Source organism: Vidua chalybeata, chromosome 5, assembly GCF_026979565.1.
Source record: "Vidua chalybeata isolate OUT-0048 chromosome 5, bVidCha1 merged haplotype, whole genome shotgun sequence".
Taxonomy (NCBI): Eukaryota; Metazoa; Chordata; class Aves; order Passeriformes; family Viduidae; genus Vidua; species Vidua chalybeata.
In genome coordinates, this window is record NC_071534.1 from 27667019 (window position 1) to 27688653 (window position 21635).

At 46.4% G+C, this 21635-nt stretch overlaps 1 protein-coding gene across 2 annotated transcripts in view; it reads right to left on the minus strand.

Annotated features, from left to right (window-relative positions):
* CREB3L2 (cAMP responsive element binding protein 3 like 2) overlaps window positions 1–18919 on the minus strand; it is a 75066-nt gene extending 56147 nt beyond the window's left edge. For both annotated transcript variants that reach the window (XM_053942822.1, XM_053942821.1), the window contains exon 1: window positions 18696–18919. In XM_053942822.1, the coding sequence (XP_053798797.1) occupies window positions 18696–18803 (108 nt within the window). In that variant the 5' untranslated portion in view covers window positions 18804–18919. The remainder of the gene's footprint in view (window positions 1–18695) is intronic.
* Between the last annotated feature and the right edge of the window lie 2716 nt (window positions 18920–21635).

Below are 21635 nucleotides of genomic sequence, written 5' to 3' on the forward strand. Positions count from 1 at the left end.
ATGCAAAAGGCCACCACCAGGAAAATCCAAGTATTGCTGTGTCTCTGGAATTCTGAGATAAAAATGTTTAACAGTCATAACCTGCAGAGATATGTGCCCTTCTGCCAGGAACTTTTTGGTTTATTCCTCATACTCAACAGAAGGCACCATCCTTCCCAGAGGTCACCCCTTCTCTCAGCTTCACTCCACATCCACTGTTCCAACCGAGTTCCACCAAGATAGATTCGTGGGTTATTCAAACTAACAGAGACCACCTTGGCAGAGCAATAAGAGGGAGCTACTCCAGGTTCAGTTATGCCAGCAGCTCTAAAGTGGACAGCCAGAACACCTAACCAGTGGTTCATTTCTTGCTTTCCTTCCCATGGGTGATTTCTGCTTTATTTCTACCTGTTTGGTCAATCAGGACTGACCTCATTTAAGAGATCAGCAAGATTCCACAACTTTGGAGCAGCAGCAGCCCAAGCACTCAGCCCTGTACAACTCAAGCTCTCCTAGCAAAATTGGGATTTCTTTTTTTCTCTCCACCTCTCAGAACTGCATTGTTTACAGCAGCAAATCACCTGACAGCCTATTTCTTCTTGAAAACAAGAGAGTGTCTAGAAGTATGTAAGTAATTCAGTGTTTTCATGCAGAATCTTACAGTGACATGATAAAAAATCATATATTCTTCCTGCATCATCTGGTGTGTGTAAGTCTTTATAAAATGAGACATTATGATGTAGGTTGTTTAGGCTGCTTCATCTAAATCACACTGCCTTGCACAGAGCACTGCTCCCTTTACAGGTATTACGAATGACAGAATTTGGTGATTTAATTGCAACAATTAGACCATTCTGGCTGAGGTAAAGTGCACAGAACTTCACTGAAGTGAAAAATACACTTCTACTAAAAAAAAAAAAAAAAAAGACCCGTATTCTTGCAGCAGATCTTTGCAAACAATATGGGCAACTCTTCATTTTCTATAATTATTCCATAAAACACAGTGAGGTATGTTAGCATCTATTTTCCAGATAAGGTAGTGCAAGAAGTGACCTCTTCAAACTAGAGTAGCATTTGGCATTGAAAATGCAACAAAAACTTGAGTATTTCTGTGAGGGATCTGCAAATCTACCTATCCCCATATGTATAAGTCTGGAAAAGAGATACTCTGTCTTCAGCCTCAAGAAGAACAAAAACTGGTAGAGGCAACAGACATCTTTAAGAATTCTTCTTAAACTCATGGAATGAGCAATTTGAGCTCTATAAAAGACTTCACAAAATTTCTGTGTATGAAGATGCACTTTGAAGTCCAATTTCACTAAATTGTCGTGCCACGGTCATAGGACAGGAAAAAAAAAAAAGCCGATTGATCTGGCTATCTTGTCCAAGTTTGCATTACATAGCTATACTATCTCCAGGGTGAACAGCTCTTTCCTAGAGAAGAATGTGTGGTTTGTGTGGTTGCCTATCTTTATGATCTCATGGATTACCCTGAAATGCCTCGGGCTACAGTGCATCCTGACCAGGACATGCTGTCTCTTCAAATGTTGCAACAACAAAATTTAAGTGCCAAGTAGATTTCGCAGGCTACTCTCCCCAGCCCTGAGTCACCCAATGGCTGGAGGTGTCAGAGTTACCATAAATCAGCAGAATCCTGCAGGCTATACTGACAGGACTGACACTGCAAGCTCTGGGAGGGCAATGCTGCTTCCTCCAAAACCTGTGCACACTTTTATTACAGCACACACAGAGGATTATTCAACCCTTCCTGCTGAAGGGAACATCTGCTTCTGGCATGTAATGTTCCCAAATCCCACCAGAAAAGATTACCCTAGGTAGCCACGTACTTCAGGATGGCAACAGATCAGCCTCAAACTGAGCAATCCACTCATGTCTGGGCCATCTGCCATCCACCAGACACAAAGTACCTGACTTTGTTTCTTATTACAGAAACAATCCAGACATGCTTTAGCAATTGGAAAATAAACTACAGCTGAAGTTCTTTTGGCCTGACCACTGCAGTGGGTTTGTTTTTTTTTTTTTTTTTTTTAGTCTCTGGTGTTCCATATATAGTTGTGACAGCAGCAGTAAAACATTCTCTCAGCTGCCCTCCCACAGCCAAGCCTGTACCTACCCACACCACAGATGTACTCAGAGGTACAAACCTCTCCCTCCCTATTTACATGGCCTCACAAGCCTGGGATGCAGCTTGCTGCCGCACTGTTCGTGCCCTACCACAAGATCCCAAATTTGTGTCTCCTGTGCAAGGCAGCACCTGTGCAAAGTCTAAGGACCAGGATGAGCCATGTATATCTCAGATTCCAGAGCAGTGCGCTTCCCATGTTGCCCAAGATCATTGTGGGATCAGAGCTGGCAGGTAACTATCAAAAACTCGTAACAGAAATTATTTCATTCTTATAGAGTTATCAAGGCACACTTTAAGCACTGCATATACAAGAGTAGATTTCAAAATGTTTCACATTTCCATGTCTTCTTCTTCACATATGCTTCCATCTAGCAAAATCCCACCATATTAATGAGCAAGATCTTTACCTTCCTTGTGGTTATGCATAATCCTAACTAAGCAAAACATGGACCTTCCACCTAAATTTCTTTAAGTTACTTAAGCTACATTAGTTAAACTTTATTTTACTAATGTTCCAGTGCCACATTCTGATATATTCTGCTTTGGATGGTGCACTCCCACTCTTTTCCCAAAATACAGAAACTGTCTCCGAAATACTGCACACCTCCAAGAAAAACAACACACCAATGGACAGATGGCAGTTTCTTGCTAAGGTTGAGCACACTCCTTCCCCTGTTGAAGAGGGAATCAAATTTGGATCTTCTGAGGTTTGCATCACTTCCTGGTAAAGGCATATTTTGTCTTCTTTTTTTCCCCTTGCCTTTAAACCTCCTTACCCCTCCAAGTCCAGCCAGAATCCAAACCAAAGTGGCTGAGCCAGCTTGCACTACACTTTATCAGTCAGCCTTTGACCAAAGCCAGCGACCCAGACTTCCCAGACATGCCTCTGACCAGCAGGCCCAGCTTCCCACAGTGGCATCGATACACACAAGTGCATCATGTCTGTCAGGGAAAGATAAAAAAGCAGTCTGCAGATAAACATTCTGCTGCTAAGTCACAGGTTCATCATGCATATACTAGAAATATTGAATAAGAGGAACCCAGCTTCCTCTATTGATAACTCTATTGTTTTAAGTGAGATTACAGATAGTTTCTGTTTTCTTAAATCTCTTCCTGGTCCAACTAGTCTTTATTTATAAGCTAAGAGAGCTTCTTGCTAATTTTTCCTCCCTAATTCTGTCAAACTGGCTGTTGTTCAGTCTATGCCCTGTCCCTTAGTCTGAACCCCCTGAAGAATTCTCCAAAGCTTAATCTGGAAAGAGAGGAGCTTCTCCTATTAAAACATATTCAGCAGGAGCTGGCAGGTCTGAGTTAGATACACAAAAACCTAACAATGAGAGCTTCACAAGACCACCAGCACCTGCCAGCAAGGTAAGGAGCAGAAGTGACACCCTCCTACACTGTATGGTTTCTAGGGCAGGAGTTGGCTGAAAGAGCACACATTTCTCACATTTCTCAGCTCTTCTACATCTCTCTGCCCCTTCCCTGGATCTCCTTAAGAGATCCGCTGGCTATACCCTTTTCTAGTAACATAATGGAAACCCTTTTTACTCCCATTGTGGTTACACTTGTGCCCTTTCATATGAGCCTGTCCACCAGTGTGAGAAACTGCACTAGGCTATAGTAGAGAAGATCTAAATGAGGCAGAGATGTTCCTCACATAAAACTATAAAAAAATTGACATTTTATAACCTTTTTTTTTTAGCTCCCTGTCAGAGAAGGATGGAAAAACTCTCTCTTTCTTCCCAACCTTATTTTCCTGTTTGATTTTCAAAGGAACACCACCAGAACACAAAGACTATTTGCTAAACAGGGGACTCTGAGAAGTTAACAGTGATCTCGAGCATTTGAATATACTGTCTGCAGTTATACTGACCATAAGGTCCTAAGGTTCCCTGCTCACTCCCTAAGTGGGGAACATCCCTGTTTGGCTTGGCTCAGCTTCCTGAAGTGCTGCGTCACTAACTGGAAACAGGCGGCTTTGCAGGGAGATTCCAAGAAGAAGCCCAAAGGAGCAATGCAACCACAGGCACCACTCCTCAAACCAAATCGGGAAGATACAAGATGCTGAAGGAACCTGGTATTTGCTTGGTCCCTGGCTACGCTAAGAAAAGAGGGTTTAAGTGTCTCTGTGTTGCAAATGACCACAGTGAGGAACCTGAATGTGCTGGTTACATTAATTGTGCCCTTGTACTTCAGAGAAATCCTTGTTGAGAGACAAAAAATAACAACCTCCTCCCTGCTGCTATGAGACAGCACCAGGCCATGTGTAACCTCAGGGCTACTTCTACACCAGTCCCCTCTCCCCTCCAAAGTCCAGAGGGAAGATCAGCTCCTGTATGAGTACAGCTCCAGTCTGAGATGTGAAATATCTCTGCTTAATGCAAGAGCTCTGAAGCAAAGCATCACCCAGACACATTTCAGATTGTCACAGCACTGCCTCAAAGCTCACACACAGTGCAGCATCTGCCAGTGACTGAGCTGGTCAAAGAGCTGTTTCCCAGCACCAGCACAGCCATCTCTCTTTGTCTCACAGTGTAGACCTGTGATGTCACAGCTTGGGCTGCACACAACACATCACATTTCCTTACCCCACCTGCCTCCACACTTCTTCACCTCCTACTTGGTCCAGGTTTTCTCAGGCATTTGCTCACTCACTTCATATCATCTCCACAGAATTCTGACTCCCATTTTTCCCTGTTGCTTGACTAAACTGATGGAATGCAGCCTGCCTGCCTCAAATACCTGATCTCTTGTTGGAGATCTAAGCAGAAGTGGGAAATGAGATTTTTGGGACACCTGCTGGAAAGGGATTTTGAGACACCTCTCTTAAGAGGGCTCAATTGAGATTTTTGGGACACCTGCCTTAAGAGGGCTCAATTAAGAGAGGACATGTAAGTCAAGAAAGACCCCTCCAAGGCCTTCTGGCAGTACTCTGAAAAGCCAGGCATGTCTTGTCCTGTCCCTCCACTGCCATGGGTTACCTTGCACAACAGAATGATGAAGGCAGTCACAGGAGGAGAACTTGTCCCACAAATTAAGTGGTGCTGAACGACCAGCATTGCTCATTTATTCCAGCCCCAGACAGGCTCTGGAGGTGACTCCCAGCAGCACGTAGCTTCAGTCTCTCCTGGTGGAGCCTGACCAGCCTGACAGGATCATCAGGCTGAGGAGCTTCATTCCTTGCCACACATTCTCCAGGAGGCACTCCATGCTGAGCAGGTCAGGAAGGGGCCACTCCACAAGTGCAGCAGCATTCCCCCACACATACCACCACATCACAGGCACTGGGACTTCATGCCAGAAGGAGAAGCAACACTGCTATAGAGAAGATGGGCACTCTCCTGGTCATTGCTGTGTTTCCAATACAGCTTTTGGACACTTTCAAACCACATCTGCTGTCCACACTATACTAGAATAAAATATTTTTGCTTCTAGCATATTCCAGAGAAAAAACAAAACAGCATTACCACTACAAAATTTTATGCCATGCCACGGAAGCAGTTTAAGGCAGTATCTTCTGTCTGCCAGCTACCTAAATACAGAGATGCCAAGGAAGAAAAATTACTTGCCCTTCCCAAATGTCCAATGCCCTCTCCTCCTCCTGTTTCAATTTGCATGTCAAAATTAAAGACTATTTCCCTATAAAGTATGAGGAGACTGACCCTGTATCACATAGAGACCTCCAGGCTTGTTAAAATGCTGCAGAAGTTCTGGACAGGCATTAATGAGGTAAGGCCTGCCACAGCCAGGGGATTTTAAGCTTCCTCCAGCTGATGGTGTAGAAAAGTACAGGTGTGTAGTTGATGCACAAAGGCAGAGGGACAAGAACAATCTTCCACTGTTAAACACTGGGGTAAAAGTTGGTACCATATCAACCACCACCTTCCATTACTTATACCTTTAAAATGAAAGCTACAAACTTTGCTTTTTTTATCTGCATATTTATCCCATCTTCTCACACATTCCCTTCTTCCTCACACCTCACCCTAACAGCCTTGCTTTCTGCTTTTCCTCTGCCCTTTCCTTGCCAGGGTTGAAGACCCTTGGCACACTGACAACAATCACGTGCGTTTTACCCACTCCATCCCAAACAGAGGCTTGGAGAATACAAGGCCACCTTTGGTACTCAACTTCAAGAGGGACTATACATAAAGGTGGCCCTGTATTTTGGGACTTAGGTCTTTTTTTTCTTTTTTCATCCGCCTTGTACATTTCCCTCCTTTATACGTGCCAGAAGTGTCATGATAAACACAAGGAGTTCAAAAACAGCTTGAAGCAATTCAAGTACTTATTTAAACTTCACTGAAATCAACAGTTCCGGAAAATTACCAAATGCTGTGATGTATGTTACACCTTGAAGTATCCAGAATCAACAGACCCAGCAATAAAGTTTATAGCATTTCAAGCTAGAAAGGTCTATGAAACCTTCCTAATCTTCCCCATCCTAATCCACTGTTTCCATGAGGTACCCTTATATAGGATCTGATAATTTGCTGAAATATAACTGCCAGAAGAGAACATGGGTGTGCCTCAAATACTGAGGAATGAGCATTTTTCTTACCTCAAGCATATTTTAGCATCTTTTTTGTTATGCTAAGTCGTGATTTCCAATATGTATTCACCTGTCCCATAGGTAGCCACATTTTTTTGTTCCTAGTCACATAACTTTGTTTCCAGACACCGGATGAAAACCTTGAGAAGCCTCCTGTCTGGCACCTTATTGCGGAGCCCAGTAAATCTATCCGCTGACACCAATTCTCCATTAGCAACTACTTTGAGTCAGTCCTTTAATTCCATACACTTTGTGGTACAATCTTTCAGCCAATACAATGAAATAAACTGCCAACTGCTTGCAAAATTTCTCCACTTACTATCATTCTTTTTCATCTCAAAGAAACCAGGTTTGTCTGACTATTTCCACTAAATTCTACCTACTAGGGTTAAATCCTATCTGTATTATTGCACTCTGTAACTATGGAATACTAAAAGATTCCGAGTATTTTTACATATCTTTGGTACCAGGATCTCCAGTGCATAGTTCTAATTTCCTCTCCTTTACTCTATTAATTGAATATTTTCAGCTATTTCCTCATAATGTCATGACCCAACAAAAATCAATGTCAACAAGCCAAACTTCCTCTCTGGGACCTTCCAGCCTATCTGGATTTCCAGTTATCTAGATTTATTGGTTCCAAGACATTTGGAACCTGATTACTGACAGTGGCTCATTTTCATATGACACCATTTAGAGAAGTCTCCTTTCTACCCTTACACTTGCCAACATTGTGTTTTCCCCTTGGACAGTCTTTGCTGATCATCATCAGCTTCTTTTTACTTCACACCAATTTGTTTTTACCCTTCTCTAACCTGTAAGCATTAGATCAGACAAAAAGAGGAAAGGTACTACCAGAGGACATTAGCAGTTTAAAAAAGGCACAGCATAATGATAGCTTAAGATTCATAATCCCCTTTATGATAATTTTAATCTAAGCACAAAGCTCTGAAGGGATCTTGCTGTGAGTACAGAAATATTCATTATCTTTGTGTTATGAGAACCACAGCTGAAATCAAAGTTTTCAGACACTCTATTCTGGTACTATTACTGAAAATTACATTGCATACATCACATGAAACTGAGAAAGACGCCTCAAGAATAGCAATGTTAGCTTAATATAAACTGTTCTGATCACACCACTTCCTCAATGTCCTCCAAACACCTGTCCACCTTCAAAGCAATACATATTTAATGTTTGTAATAATTTCTCACAAACCTGCTACTTCAACCACTTACTGTTGCTGCTGTTCTTGGAATTCTCCCAAATTAGCCTCTTTCAGATATCCAGGTGTCAAGAACTGACAAGTCCTCAGCCAAACTATGACATACTGACACCTGCAAGATCCAGGTTTTTAACAATCTCCCCAAACCATACTTTTCAATGCTTTCGTCACCACAATGGCAGCAGCACCGTTAATTGGCCATCCCCAGCCACAACCCAGTCTCCTTTACACCCAGACTTTACAGCTTTCTGCACTCAATAACTGCTTCAGAAGCTTCTTCAGCAATGCAAGTTTCTGCAGACTCTTGTTTCTTGCTTACAATTCCAAGCTCCCTTTCCCCCCTCAAATGCCTGTGAATTTGAAACAATTTCCTCGTAGCTCCAGTGGCTCCATCCCAGCCACCACACCATATAATGTCCCTCTTGAGCACTAAAGCCACATCTTAAAACCTAGCAGGGCTTTTTCCCATCCCCAATTAATCTTGCCAGCAAGCTGTCTCAAGTGAGGTTCTTTTTCATTAAAGCTAAGAAAAGATGTTCTGGACAAGAAATGCCTTTACATTTTTAGAAAAGTAATCAAGATTTTAACTGTACATTTTTGAAAGTCAGTGACACTTTTTGTGTTCATTTTGATCTTGCAGTGTTTGTAGCTGAGAAAAATCTGGCAACATCAATTAAGTTCATCTTTTCCCTGTGGTTTTTCTAACATATTTCTAACAACCCAACAAACAAGCAATGGCATTAGGGAAACATTCCCAAGTCACAGAGCCGGCTCCCCAAAGCACTTTTCTGATGGAAATTTAGCTGAAATTTTGCTCTGAATTAGTACAGCCAAGTGAGAAGTCACAAGTCACCCTGGGCAAGTACAAAATACTACTTTTTCTCTTTTAGTCCTCTGGCAAGCGACAGCATCCGCTGAAAGCCATGAGAAGCAAGCAAGCTGAATTGAAAAAGAACTGCAAAAGCACTAAGGCTCAAGGAGGAGACAAATTTTGCATCCAGAAAGCTCGTGCCTTAAGAACAGTGCCAAAGCTCATTCCTGCCATGCCTGTTCCTGCAGGCAGTCATGCCTGAGCGGTGCAGAGAGCCGGCTGCAGATCCTGAGGGAGCAGCGCCCACGCACATCTGGAGCCCTGCTGCAGCTGCCAGCTCCTGCCCTCTCCCAGTGAGCCTCGGGTTCAGCCCCTGCAGGAGTGCCGTGAGGGAAGGGGTCAGCCAGGCACACAGGCACCGAATCGTGTGGATGGCACTCTCCATCTGGAGAGGCAAGGGGGAAATGCTTCGCAGTGAGAGGAAGGGCAGATGGCTCACAGCCAGCCATAATGGACATCCCCAGAGAGCCCTCAGTCCCTGCAGCATTTCACCAGGGAGCACGCAAGGCATTAGAGGCATATGTAGGCAGTGACAGTTTGCCAGTTTCTTTTCTTTTTCTAAAAAGAACCCTTCTGCTTTATGCCCTTTTTCTAAAAAAATACATCTTACCAGCCTGCCCGAAAGCCCACACCACTCCCAGGCCTGAGTCACACACCCAGCAGTGCAGGGGGGAGGCACGGAGGAGGGGAAGGGAGCTGCAGCACCAAGGAGCTCAAATAAGACATACCATCAGTGCTGATGACGAGGCGAGTTACACCCATGATGAGAAAGACAGATGTTTTGCAGAAAGTCAGCCGCTGCCTCATATTAGCAGTTATGAAAGTGGAGAGTTCAGACATCATATTTTCCTTCAGTCTTCATCCTTTGCTAGCCAGAACAGATCCCAGAAAGCCAGGTGTCTGGCTGCAGGAAATACCGCAGCCTTAGTTCTAAGTTCTTAGTCTTGGCCCTCCTGAAGGCATCACTGTGTCCGTAATATCCCAGGCTTTCTAAGGCAACCATGCCATCACGGCTTTGTGGTGAGAAAATCCAGGAGAGATCAGTTCTCTGCTGCTCCTGACTTTTGGACACAAGTCTCTCCTGTGGGTACCAGAGGCTCCATAAACGAGAACACACATGTCTTCAGATAACCCGCACAAAATCAAAACATTGCAGGCAGATTACTGAAACCAACATAAGAACCTATTTTTTCCTAAGACTAGGAAAAAAAGCAGCCTTGGAATAAGCATTCTCTTGTGCACAGAATTTGCTGCAAGGATGAAGGAACAAATATCTGCTTGGTATTCAAGGACTGGAGTTTGGGGTTTTTTTTTGGTTGGTGTGTTTTTCAGGTTTTAGGTCTACAAAACCTCCTCCATGCTACTCACATGAGCTAATCCATGAGGTGGTCTCTTCCCACACCCACAGGTTCAGGGTAATCCACAAAAAGGAAATAACACAGGTATGAGGTAGCATAGACAAACAGCCTTGAAATAAACCAGTCTGCTGCCCAGCAGTGCCCTATCTCAATGTGAGCAGGTCAGTGCCTTGAGTCCAGACTGCTGTAAAAGGAACCACAGCACAGGTCCAGATGGAAAGGGGTCATCTCTAGCCCAGCCTTCTGCCCAAACAGGGCCAACACTAAGCTAAGACCAGCTTACTCAGGGCTTTAGCCAGTCAGGTCTTAAAAACTTCCAAGGAAGGAGGTGGTGCAGTCTCCCTGGGCAGCTCTCTCTCCAGTGCTCAGTTATCCTCACTGTGAAGCCCTTTTTCCTTACCAGGTCTGAACCTCTCTCACTTCTGCTGATGTCCATTTCCTCTCACCCTCCTGCCATGCTGTGGTGTAAACAGCCTGACTCTTTTTCCACTCTTTCCAACAGACCTTCACATCACAGCATCCAAACTTTGGAAGAGAAATTAAACCAGTACTCCTAAGCACAGCAACTGAAAGATGCTTCTCTTGCTTCATAAGTCACCATGTGCTTCAAAGAATTTTGCCACAGCCAAGGACTCTGCTCACATCCAAAATCAGGGGCAGCACTCAACATCCTTGGTGCAGAACAAGGGCAAATTGTCTTTCTTTCCTATCTCCTGTCTACTGGAGATCAGCCCATCTCACCCAAAAAGCACACTCCTTACCTCTGCAGGCAACTTCAGCTGCAGCAAGGGCTTGGAGATGAGCGCTGCAGGGTCACCAAACAGCCTGGGCTCATCCCAGCAGAGCTGCAGGAGTGCAGTGAGCCCAGCTCCAGGTGAGCCACTAAAGCCCATTAGGAATATTGCTCTTTGCCCCTACACTACAGGAGAGGAGCCTCCACCAACTTCTGCCCCGCATCACTGCTCAGGATACATCCAGTTTGGCCTGAAGAAAGGAGGCCTGAAGCTCCCTAAGACACCCAAAACTCCCTAAGAGGTTATTAGAGCAGCCTGGTCTCTATTTCTCCCCCCACATGACTGACAGATTGCATGAAAGGACAAGCCAGTCCCAGCACAGCTGCAGAGGAATGTTTTTCTTTGGCAGAGAGGAGAGAGATGAAGTGGGTGTCACGTTTTTCCATTAAATTTTTGCCTGTCACCTCAGCGGAGCCAGATCACATACAGAAGATTGAAAGCCAGTTAGCAGCAGATGGCAAAAAAAATAGAAGGTAGTAGTTTCCAAGACACAGAGAGGTCACTGGCAGTATTCAGCTCCACATTTGGATGGATGGCACCTATGGGGACAGCTCTAGCAATTAAGGTCCACCCCATTTAACACCACTTTATTTTCTCACATTGCCTTCTCTGCTTCCTTACTCACCCTCAGGACAGGGAATGCTTATTATTTGGTAGAGTCTGTGTATCTTTCCAGCACACATTTAGCACTGCACTCAATACAGTGACTCTTTTCTGCAGTTGTGATTTGTGTCTGATAGCTCACAGAGAGAGAGAATGAGGAAAAAGTCCCTGCTCTGAAAAGCATCTCAGACTGAATGTGCACCTCAGCTAAGCCTTGTTAAACCCCACCATTTTTCACCTGTCTTCTCTACTGCCTATTACTCACTTCAGAGAGCTGAAAGGGCAACAACATATTTGCCAGCAAAATTGTGGCCCTAAGCCAAGCTTATTCTTTGCATGCCATTCCTTTTGCTTTTATGCAAGAAAAATCATTTAGCATCCAAGGCAGCTCCCACTTTTCACCAGCACTTGACATCACGGAGGGGTGGTGGGGCCATGGACCAACCCAACATCAGTGCTTCCTTGAAAATCAGGTCTGTCTGTTTTTCTGCAACATACCCACATCCTTCTCAAACAAGCCTTTTTCCTACTGACCCTTGAACAAATACCTCTTCCAGGCAAACCCTGTTCTTTCCAGTGACATGCAAAACAGAATCTGCTGGTATCAAATAAATACACACATGCACATCAGGCTTGCATCTAAGCACAACTCATAAATCTACTCTGACTATTCCCACTGCACATTCCTTCAGCTCAAAATGCAGTTCCACTATCCCTTCCCCAGCTAAATATTCCTACCTGCCCTTTCACACCAGCATCAGTACCTGGGCTGCTACAGGGCAAGCTGTGTCAGGGACCTGATAAACCTGAAAGGTAATTTCTGGCAAAAAAAAAAAAAAAAAAGTCATTTCAAAACTGGATGAGCTCTCAGGCAGCTGCCACAACAGCCTGTGGTTACATCCAGGTGCAGAACTGCCCTCTCAGGTCCTATCACCCACAAAAAAAAACACAGCCAGAAGGCATCTCCATGATTCAGAGAGAGATGAATAGGGAGCAACAGAACAAAAGAATGTGCCCTCCTGAAAACACAGACTAAGAGCTCTACTGTGAGAGCACCCCTCAGGGACCCACCAGGAACCTATTTCTCTTGGAAAAAGGCAAGATGCTGTAGGGAATCAGAGGAGTTAAAGGGGGGACCTTGTAAGCTCAGGGTCGGCAGCCAAGACAGCCTGTGACAAATGCCACCGAGCCAGGTGGCACTCTGTGTCTGACAGCAGTTTCACCTATCAGTAATTGCTAAGGTCTCACCCACAAAATGATCCTTCTCCAAAAGCAAGAGAAGCAGCCTAAGACAGAGGATACAGATGATGGATGTTTAAACCAAGTATTATGAAGTGTCTGGAAAACAGCTTTTGGGAATGCAGGGAAGAAGGTGTACAGACAGCAGTAAGCACAGCAAGGCCTGATAACCAACATTTGGATGCAAAAAAGCACAAAAAAGCAGCACCTATCTGCAAGTGCAAAGCCAGCAGTAAAACCTGCCCAGTCAGAGACAAGGGGCTACTTTCAAAGTGTCTTCGAAACAACCAAATATCTCAGAGGCACCAAGAGAGATTGAGCCCACAGTGAGACAGAACTTCCAGCTCTTTGGAGGAAGGAGTAGCCAGCAAGGCACAGCACACACTGCACTCCTCTACAGACACAGATAATCCTAAAAAAGCAAGACTGCTTTACTAAAAACTAGTCCCCGTCCCAGGATAGGGGAAACTCACTTAGCCATAGCTAAGAAGGGATTCTTCACATTGCAAACAAAGACCTGCAACAAGCACAAGTTCCCACCAGCCCTGTAGATAAGCTGAACAACTCCAGACACAGGAAAGCCCTGTCTGGTAACACCATAAGTGAATTTCCTTCACCCCTACTATCGTGCATAACCTGCCTCATGTGTAAGGACTGGCTTTCCAAAGGAAACATTTACAGAGCACAGTGCACATCAGTCACGTCCATTAGGAAAAAGAATAAATAGTGGGTTTGTACATTATGCTGGCTTATTCCTATCTACCACACTTCAAACTTGGTCCCAGGACAGACTAACATTTTTTCCAGCTCCTGTCTTCACTGCAGATCAAGCACTTCACAGCCAGCAACTCAATACCCCCATTTTTCTAATTTTAACTGTCAGAAAACAGCAGGGTAAAGTTTCAAGGTCTCCTGTTTGTGTTTATCTCCACTTTTAGAGGAACTGTAGATCAGTTAGACCCATTGCAAGTACATGACATGTCTCTTGGCAAACTGAAATAGTTTTCTTATTTAAATTTGGGAAGAAAATGAGGAGGAGAAATGATTTTCAGTGCAAGGCACCATGTACAACTAATTTTGCTGTTAAGCAGTTGTGATGTTGATTTTTTTATTAATATGGAAAGTCATTGACGAAATTTAACACTACTGCCTTGTATGAGCTCTGTATACAACTATTTAAAAATCTCACTTTCTCATTTCCCCTCCTCACTGCAATTTTGGAAAAATCTTTGCAAGTACTGACTGTACAAATATTTTACATGAAGTCAGCTGCAGGTGTATAAAGAAGAAAGAATGAGGGATTTCAGCTTTATGGTTTGTGGGCAACAGACCAAACCCCATGTGCAAATAAATGAAGTAGTTCTCCCACTACCAAAATGAAACAAAAATTGGATCCAACTATAGTGACACCAGAGAGCTACATGCAGCCACCACACAATAAGACACAGCCAGCTCCACATCCACACCAGCTGCAGTAACCTCAGCTTTCAATTAAATACGCAGAAACTGTAAAACTCAAGCCCTGTCATCCATTAAAATAACGACTGCCATACTCCAAAAGCTCGAGGCACTCCCTGGCAGCTCATCCAGAAGCAGCTTTCCTGCAGAAGTCATTAGAAGCACAAAGTAGCAGCAACCATCGTTTTTGTGGCAGAGGAAATGAGTCACCAGGCGAGCGCAGCTGAGGTTCAGACGTTGGTGATGGGGAGGAAAGAAGGCCAGCTCAGAGTTCCCCGAGCTCATCTTAGATGACAATCACAACCCTGACCATTAACCCTCACCTTTGGTTTTGCTTTCACAGGGAGACAGAAACTTGGTAGCAGCAGCTTGGGAAGCCTCCTCCTCTCATTCCAACCTACACTACACCCCTGACCCAGGGCTGAGCTGCCCCCAGCATCGCCAGTGACATGGAAACAGGATCACAGGGCTCAGATGCCATTCAGGCAACAGCAGCAGCAATGTGACACTTCACTAATTTCAATGTTTTCGTGAGTTCTAAGTTCAATAGGCAGGCTCTTTAACAAATAACCCACTTGGGTTACCTGGCATTTGAAGTTACCTTCCAATTAACCACTCATCCAGACACCCAGGACATGACATCTAGGAATTTAGTCCTAAATATCTGAGCTAGCTGCTGTCCCCCCATATCTGTAGGGCAGCTGCAGTTCTGTGTGTGCCAAGCCAAGATCACATCCATGTTTGCATTCCACTGCCTTTTGCTACCATCTGGAAGGAGTAGCCCATGTGTTAAAATGGCCATGAAAATGGGGGGAGGGGGGGCGGGGGGGGGGAATAAAACTGCCTCCTCAGTATTACATAAGGAGGTTTTAAATGTCAAAGAACCACCTGTCTTTCAGCCCCCAGCCAGCAATGGGACAGGTAGCTGGCATTTCACGGTGTCAGACTTATCTGTCTACATCAGATGTGGCACTTGTCACAGAAGACAGGGTCCTCCCAGCTGGGCCATGTCCAACCACAGATCAATCCCAGTAGAGCCCCAGGGCCTCCAGCAGAGCTCTGCCACTTCAGGCCCACCTGTGTGTTATGGAAAGTAACAGCAGCAGCCAGAAGCTGGAGGTTTTGCCACCTGGCCACACTCCTGCTCGCCTCGGACCATGCCAGGTGTTGTGTTTCCCTTCTGTTGAACCACCAGAAAAAAACACAAAATAACAATAATATCACTAATAATAATAAAAGCACTGCCTTTCACAGTTCCAGCACAGGGCACTACCAACACAGTCACAACAAGCTACAGCACAGCTGAAGATTATATAATGCAGACACGTGACACATACCATGAACACGCCTCTGGGAAACCTTTCAGCCTTTGCTTCCATGGGAAACCACTCTGGAAAAATAACTGCTATAAAGCTATCTGGCATGCAGGTGAGCACTGTGAGGACTTTAACGAGACTTTAACCTCCCGGATTGCTGCCTGCCAATAGCAGAGCTGAGCTCCTCACTTTCTCTAGGTACAGTTGATCATATCACTGACAGCACCAGTGGGGTGAGGGAAGGGCTCCTCACACAGCTTCAGGCACTGGTGAAATCATCAGCTGTTGAAAAGAAATGTAAATCCCCAAGAGGTTGGATTTCAGCCCTGGTAATTAAGGCAGACTGGAACAGTTTAAAATAGAGGTCAAGTTTTTAAGTATGCATACTTTCACACATGTCTACTAGCGTCAAATCAACAAGAGCCAGGAACAGCCTTTTTGGTCATAGAGAGGTTAAATTTCAACTCAAAATACACAAAAGGCAGCTGGCATGGAATTCTCACCCTCACCAGTCTGTACACACAGGTCGGACTGGAATGACACTGACCCTTCTTCTTGCTTGTGAGCTCTCCCCTCAGTCATCATCATCTTCTCCCTCCTCCCCCTGCCAGTCCAGCTTGCGCTCCCAGGGCTGCTTCACTGTCCCAGAGACTTTTCCCAAGCCCATGGTCTCCTTGGATGCAGACCTGCACATCCAGCTAAGGGGCACCTCAGGAGTGTGTGAAGACCAGAAGATGCTGTAGGACACGTGTTCCTTGGCTGTGAGGGTGACAGCACAGGGCATGGGCACTCCTGCAGAGGGGACACGGGAAGGGTCTCCTCATCATCCCCATCTTTCCAGTAAAACCCAGCAGTTTACTGTGGCAGTAAGTTTACAAACAGCAGAGTAACTGAGCCAAACCAGTCCTCCCAGACGGAAAGCACAGCCCAGGAGAAGAACAGATGTTTCATCCAGAGAGTTCTGTTTGTTTTGGGTTTTTCAAACGATTCTATAAAGTTTTGGCCAGAGGTAAATAGAGACCTTGTGTTTCATGGTATCAAGCAAGGTATTTTCCTCCACATGGCAGGGCACATTCGTAAAAAGAAAAAGCTCAACAGGCACAAGTGTGGGGTTTTCTCACTCTAAAGAATGTCAATTTCATAAACATTCTTTTCTTCTTTAAAGATTGCAATACCTCACTACACCTACTTTAGAGCATTTAGTTGGGCTTTTTTTCCTGAAACTTCTTTCAGAAGAATTCCACAAAAAAACCAAAAAGAGAAATTTATTTCATACTTTTTATTTGGCTTCAAGAGAGTCTGTGAAGAAATCTTAAACTCCTAAAAAGACCCAATCAGCAAGATAGCAAACACAAACAAATCAGTCGCAGTGTTACTCCCAAAAAAGGTCATCACAGCCCGAGATTTTGCAGATCCAGCAAAAAGTCCCTTACAAAATGCTCATCTTCATAGCATTCAAAGCTGAAGATCCCCAATAAAACTTGAAAACAGAAAAGGGAGAAGCATCCCATTTCCATCCGCCAGACAAACAGTATATTTTCTTTATCAAGACACACTTAATTCTCAGGTTCCTTGAGATAGGGCAGAAAAGACACATATCCATGTCACTGCAGCCACAATTTCTAGCCCAAGTGTAAGATCTCATTCAAAGCACTAATTAAAGAAGACATGAGAGCACTGAGTAAGAAAACAAAAGTTAAGAGTGGCAACTGTATTCTCATCACAAGGATCCAAACAGAGGAAGTATGCCAGCACAACTGTAAAATCTGAAGGGGAACACTCTCCAAAGAGCCTCTCATTTTATTCACAACATTCTTGTTGATAAAGAAAAAAAAACACGAGAAAACAGCTGTTTGAAGGAAGAGCTTTCCATTGTTAAGTGCTCCTGCTGGCTCTTTTAAAAGCCCGAGCCACCATAACACGATTGCTTTTCCCCGGATCTACCAGAAGATACACATTGCGCAAGAAAGCCCAAGACTTTCAAAGACAAAGAAGCCAAACACTGTTTAAAGACTGTCAGGCGTGCAGCAGGCTCGCTTCCTGCTGGAACGAGGATTGGAGCTTGTGACGGACGCGATCCCGGATCAGTAAGACTACCACACACAACAAATAAGATTTTCCTTGTTTACTTTACAAGCCTAACGCCAAGATCAGCACTGAGGCAGTGGCTGTGGGATCACCGCTGCTCCCAGGAAGAGCCGAGTGCCTCACTCCAGGGCTGTATTTACACATCACCCTCTTGGGTGCAAGGAAGAAACGCGGAGCCCGTAGCAGCCCCTGCCAAGCGCCATCCCTAGGGCAATGCCACATGCCAGTGGCCACCACCATATTCCTCTGGGTCGCCATCCAAGCATGTGCTCGACAACCACACCGAGCGTGGGCGCCCCATGCCTCGCACCAGCAGCGGACTGGAGGACACTTCTGTGCTGCTATCCCGAGGTGCTCCGGCAGACTCCCACTCGGGATTCACACCTACAGGGCTTTACAGAGGTGTACCGCTGTGCCTGAGAGAAGCCTCCTGAGTAACAGTGAACCAACAGAGCAGAGATAACAAGACACGTTTCCTCGGAACTCTCCTAACTATGCGTTTTGCGCAAGCCAAAATATGGGTATTCCAGCCAAAAAACAAACAACAAAAACATCGAAACTTCTGTCATTTCCTTCCTGCGCTTGGGGAGAGGGACAGAGCCGGGACGGTCTGGTCTTGAAGAAGAAGACACGGCCGGCGACTCCTGAGCGGTCGCCCGAGAGAAGCGGCAACGCCAAGGGAGCTGAAGAAGCCCCGGCAGGGCAGGGGGAAGCGGCGACGGACGGAGTGGGGCTGCGGGACCTCGGTCACCGGGAGCCGCCGCCAGGCTCGGAGGGGAGGGGGTTGAGCCCCCGCGGCGCACAGGGGACCCCAAGGCCTGCCCGAGAACACTTAGGCCCCCGGGGGTGCAGCCCCCGAGGGGCGGCAGTCACGGCGAGGGGCGCGGGGAGCACCTGTTGGCCAAACCCGCCCGGTGCCGACCCGACCGGGACGCCCACGGGGAGCCCGAGGAATCCCGTCACGGCCCCCGAAACGCGGCCGCCCACGGCGGCGTCTCAGCCATCCCAGCCCCGGCCTCCCGGCTCCGCCAGCAGCCGCCGCCCGCTCCCGCCGCTCCTCACCGTGCGGTTCAGCAGCGTGTCGGGGTCTGCGGGCTCGCACAGTTCGCTCAGCTTGCGGTCCCAGTGCAGCAGCGGCGGCTGCTCCCCGCCGCTCTCGCACACCTCCATGGCGGCCGCAGGCACCCGCGCCGGCCCGTCGGTCTGTCTGTCGGTCGGTCCGTCCGTCTGCCGCGCCACTGCCGGACGCTGCCCCCGCCGCTGCCCCGGGCCGCGGAGCCGCGCGCTCGCCCCCGCCCCGGCGCGTTCCTTCGGCCGGCGGCAGCGCCCGGGCGTGGCCGGGCGGGTCACCCCCGCCAGCTGCGCGCCGCGCCCCCGCCCCGCCCCCGCCGCCGCGCCCGCCAATCGGGAGCGAGCAGCGCCGGGCGCCGGCCAATGGGCGCGCGGGCCCCGAGAGGCCGCGGCCGCGAACGTGGGCGTGGCACGCGCGGCCAATGGCGCGGCGGAGCGGCGGGCGCGCCGGCCAATGGGACAGCGACAAGACTGCGGCCGGCGCGCGCCGCCCCGCCCAAGGCCGGGCCGCCCTCAGGGAGGGACCCGCGGCGGCCCCGGCTCCGCAGCCGGGACAGCGCGGCCCAGGGTACCCGTTCGGTGAAGCTAGGTCAGAACGCACTTCCTGAAAACCAGAACTCCGCAGCTCTGGGCAGCCGCACGGAGCACGCTGGTGCCTGCCCCAGCTCGGTCCCAGAGCGCTCATCAACCGGCAGTAAAAATAATCCCAGGCAAAGGGAAATTATGGCATTTTAAGACTTGTGTTCCTGCCAAGCCGGGGCAACACTCACATTCCATTGTTCTTTAAAAGTGACAAGCTGCCAAATACTTAGGATTGAAAAAGCTGGGCATTGCTCAGTGCTTATCTGCAGCTCAGGCACGGCCGGGTGCTGCGGGGTCAGCTCAACACTAATGGACAGTTCCATGCTGCCTTGTGCAGGAACCAGAACTGGACTTCCTGGCGTGTTCTCTCTCTCCTAGACCGCCCTTGCGACATCACCTCTTGTGGCAGCCACTTCCATCCACTCACAGAGCCAGCACCAGTGCAGCACAAGTCATCCAGTCCTCACTCAGGAGAGCCCAGACTAGCCCTCTAAGGAAAACAAAGCCAGAAGAATTTCCCAACATTTAATATGCATAACAGCAACAAAAATAGGAAAAAATATGGTGATTTCACCAGGTTTGTTCCTTTAAAGTTTATTAAATTGCTGGAGTTTGATTAGGGGGCGGGGAAAGTGCAACAGAAGTTACACTACCAAAGATCTCCTGCAAGAAGTAGTTATTTTAAGTTAGTTATTGTGAAATAAGTCAGCCTGATATTTACCTTCAGCAGCAAAGAGAACAGCTAAAACGAAATTGCCAGTACCTGAATTGCTACCTTCCACTTTGGCAAGCCCAACCAGAAGTACAAACTTGTTGTTTGTACTGCCAGGCACTGTTATCAAAGCAATTCCTCAGTGCCAGTCCAGAGATGCAGATTGTGAAATTTGTAAAGGTCAGTTCCTGATCCAGGAGCCTCCATGTTTTCATTGGATGTGTTCTTCCTCTCAAAGCTTTTGTGGCCTTGTGCTAATCCCTTTAACAAAAGGCTCCTCATCACCCTGCTGGCTAAGATTAGCACCTTCTAAAATCACTGCAGGGACTAGATTCTTGGGGCTGGGGCACTAAATGAATGTTTTGCCCATGTGAGAAATCTAAAGGGAGACCCGTGTTCACCTTTTAAACCAACAAAATGAAGGCCACCTTAGAAGAAGGCGATCGTGCAGCTTCCTTTGCTGAGCATGATGAGAACAAGGGGCTTCCCAAGGACTGGTGTTTGACCAAGAGTACTGGGCTGAATTTTCTCACCCTAACACATTTCTCAGGCAGAAATATTTAAAGAAGAAGTTGCACAGGCACACACTTCTATCCTTTCCCCTTGGGTAAAGCACTCATACAAACTGAGGCACCCTGGGTAAACAGCACGCTGCTTTCCCCAGTGGTTTCCACTCTTCCTGCACCATATAAAGCTGTGTCCCTCTCCCCTCTGCACTTCCCCAGGAGCTCTCTATCATTGGTACTGAGGCACAATTGCTGCTGTGAGACACAGAGCTGCTGACAATTCATAAGTATGCTGGAAGACTTCTTTGGCCACTGAAATATTTTGACACACAAATCTAGCCATTTCTGGGGCTATAATATAAATATAAAACACAATACTGGAAACTGCCCAGTTACTGGCACATTATTAAAATTAGTGTTCAAGGCTACATGTAAGTTTTGAGCTTCAAGATCTCTGAAACAATTACCCAAGACTTTGTAAGGAAATTTGCTTTGCATGGTAGCAGCCAATGGCATAGAGACCATACTGATGTGTTTGTGCTACAGCACCAGCTCTTCTTGGGAAAGGAAATCTGAAATAGCAAGGTTCTGCTAGAGGTTGGCAGCACATACAGGTTACCAAGAAGGAAGAGACAAAAGTGGAGGAAACTAATCCTTTCCAGAGAATATTAATTATTCAGTGTGCTGATACAACACATGGGACAGCAGTCTAATGTGTCACATGTTGCTGCCCACAGACTGACACTACACCAGAAATTAGGCACTGGGGAAAGCACCTTAAAACCTACAAGAACATGATACAGACACAGCTATCCTAACTTTATCCCATACTCCCTGGAGGAATTGAATGGTGGACTTCAATAGTTACCAGCCTGCTGAAAATCAAGGCTGTTTCTCCATGCTTCATTACTTTTCTCTTTGAACAGATATAATAGTATTATTAAGTTCCAACTCATGTAATTCTGAGAGCATTTTTTATTTCTTTTGTGTAAGACCCTTTCCTCACCCCACTCTTCTGAAGTGGGCTTGAACTCACCCTGCAGCACAAGGGGAGAGTGCAAAAATTGACCAAAAATCTACAAGAACATAAAAGGGTGGGGGGGTTATTGTCTGCACATACTGGGAAGAGAA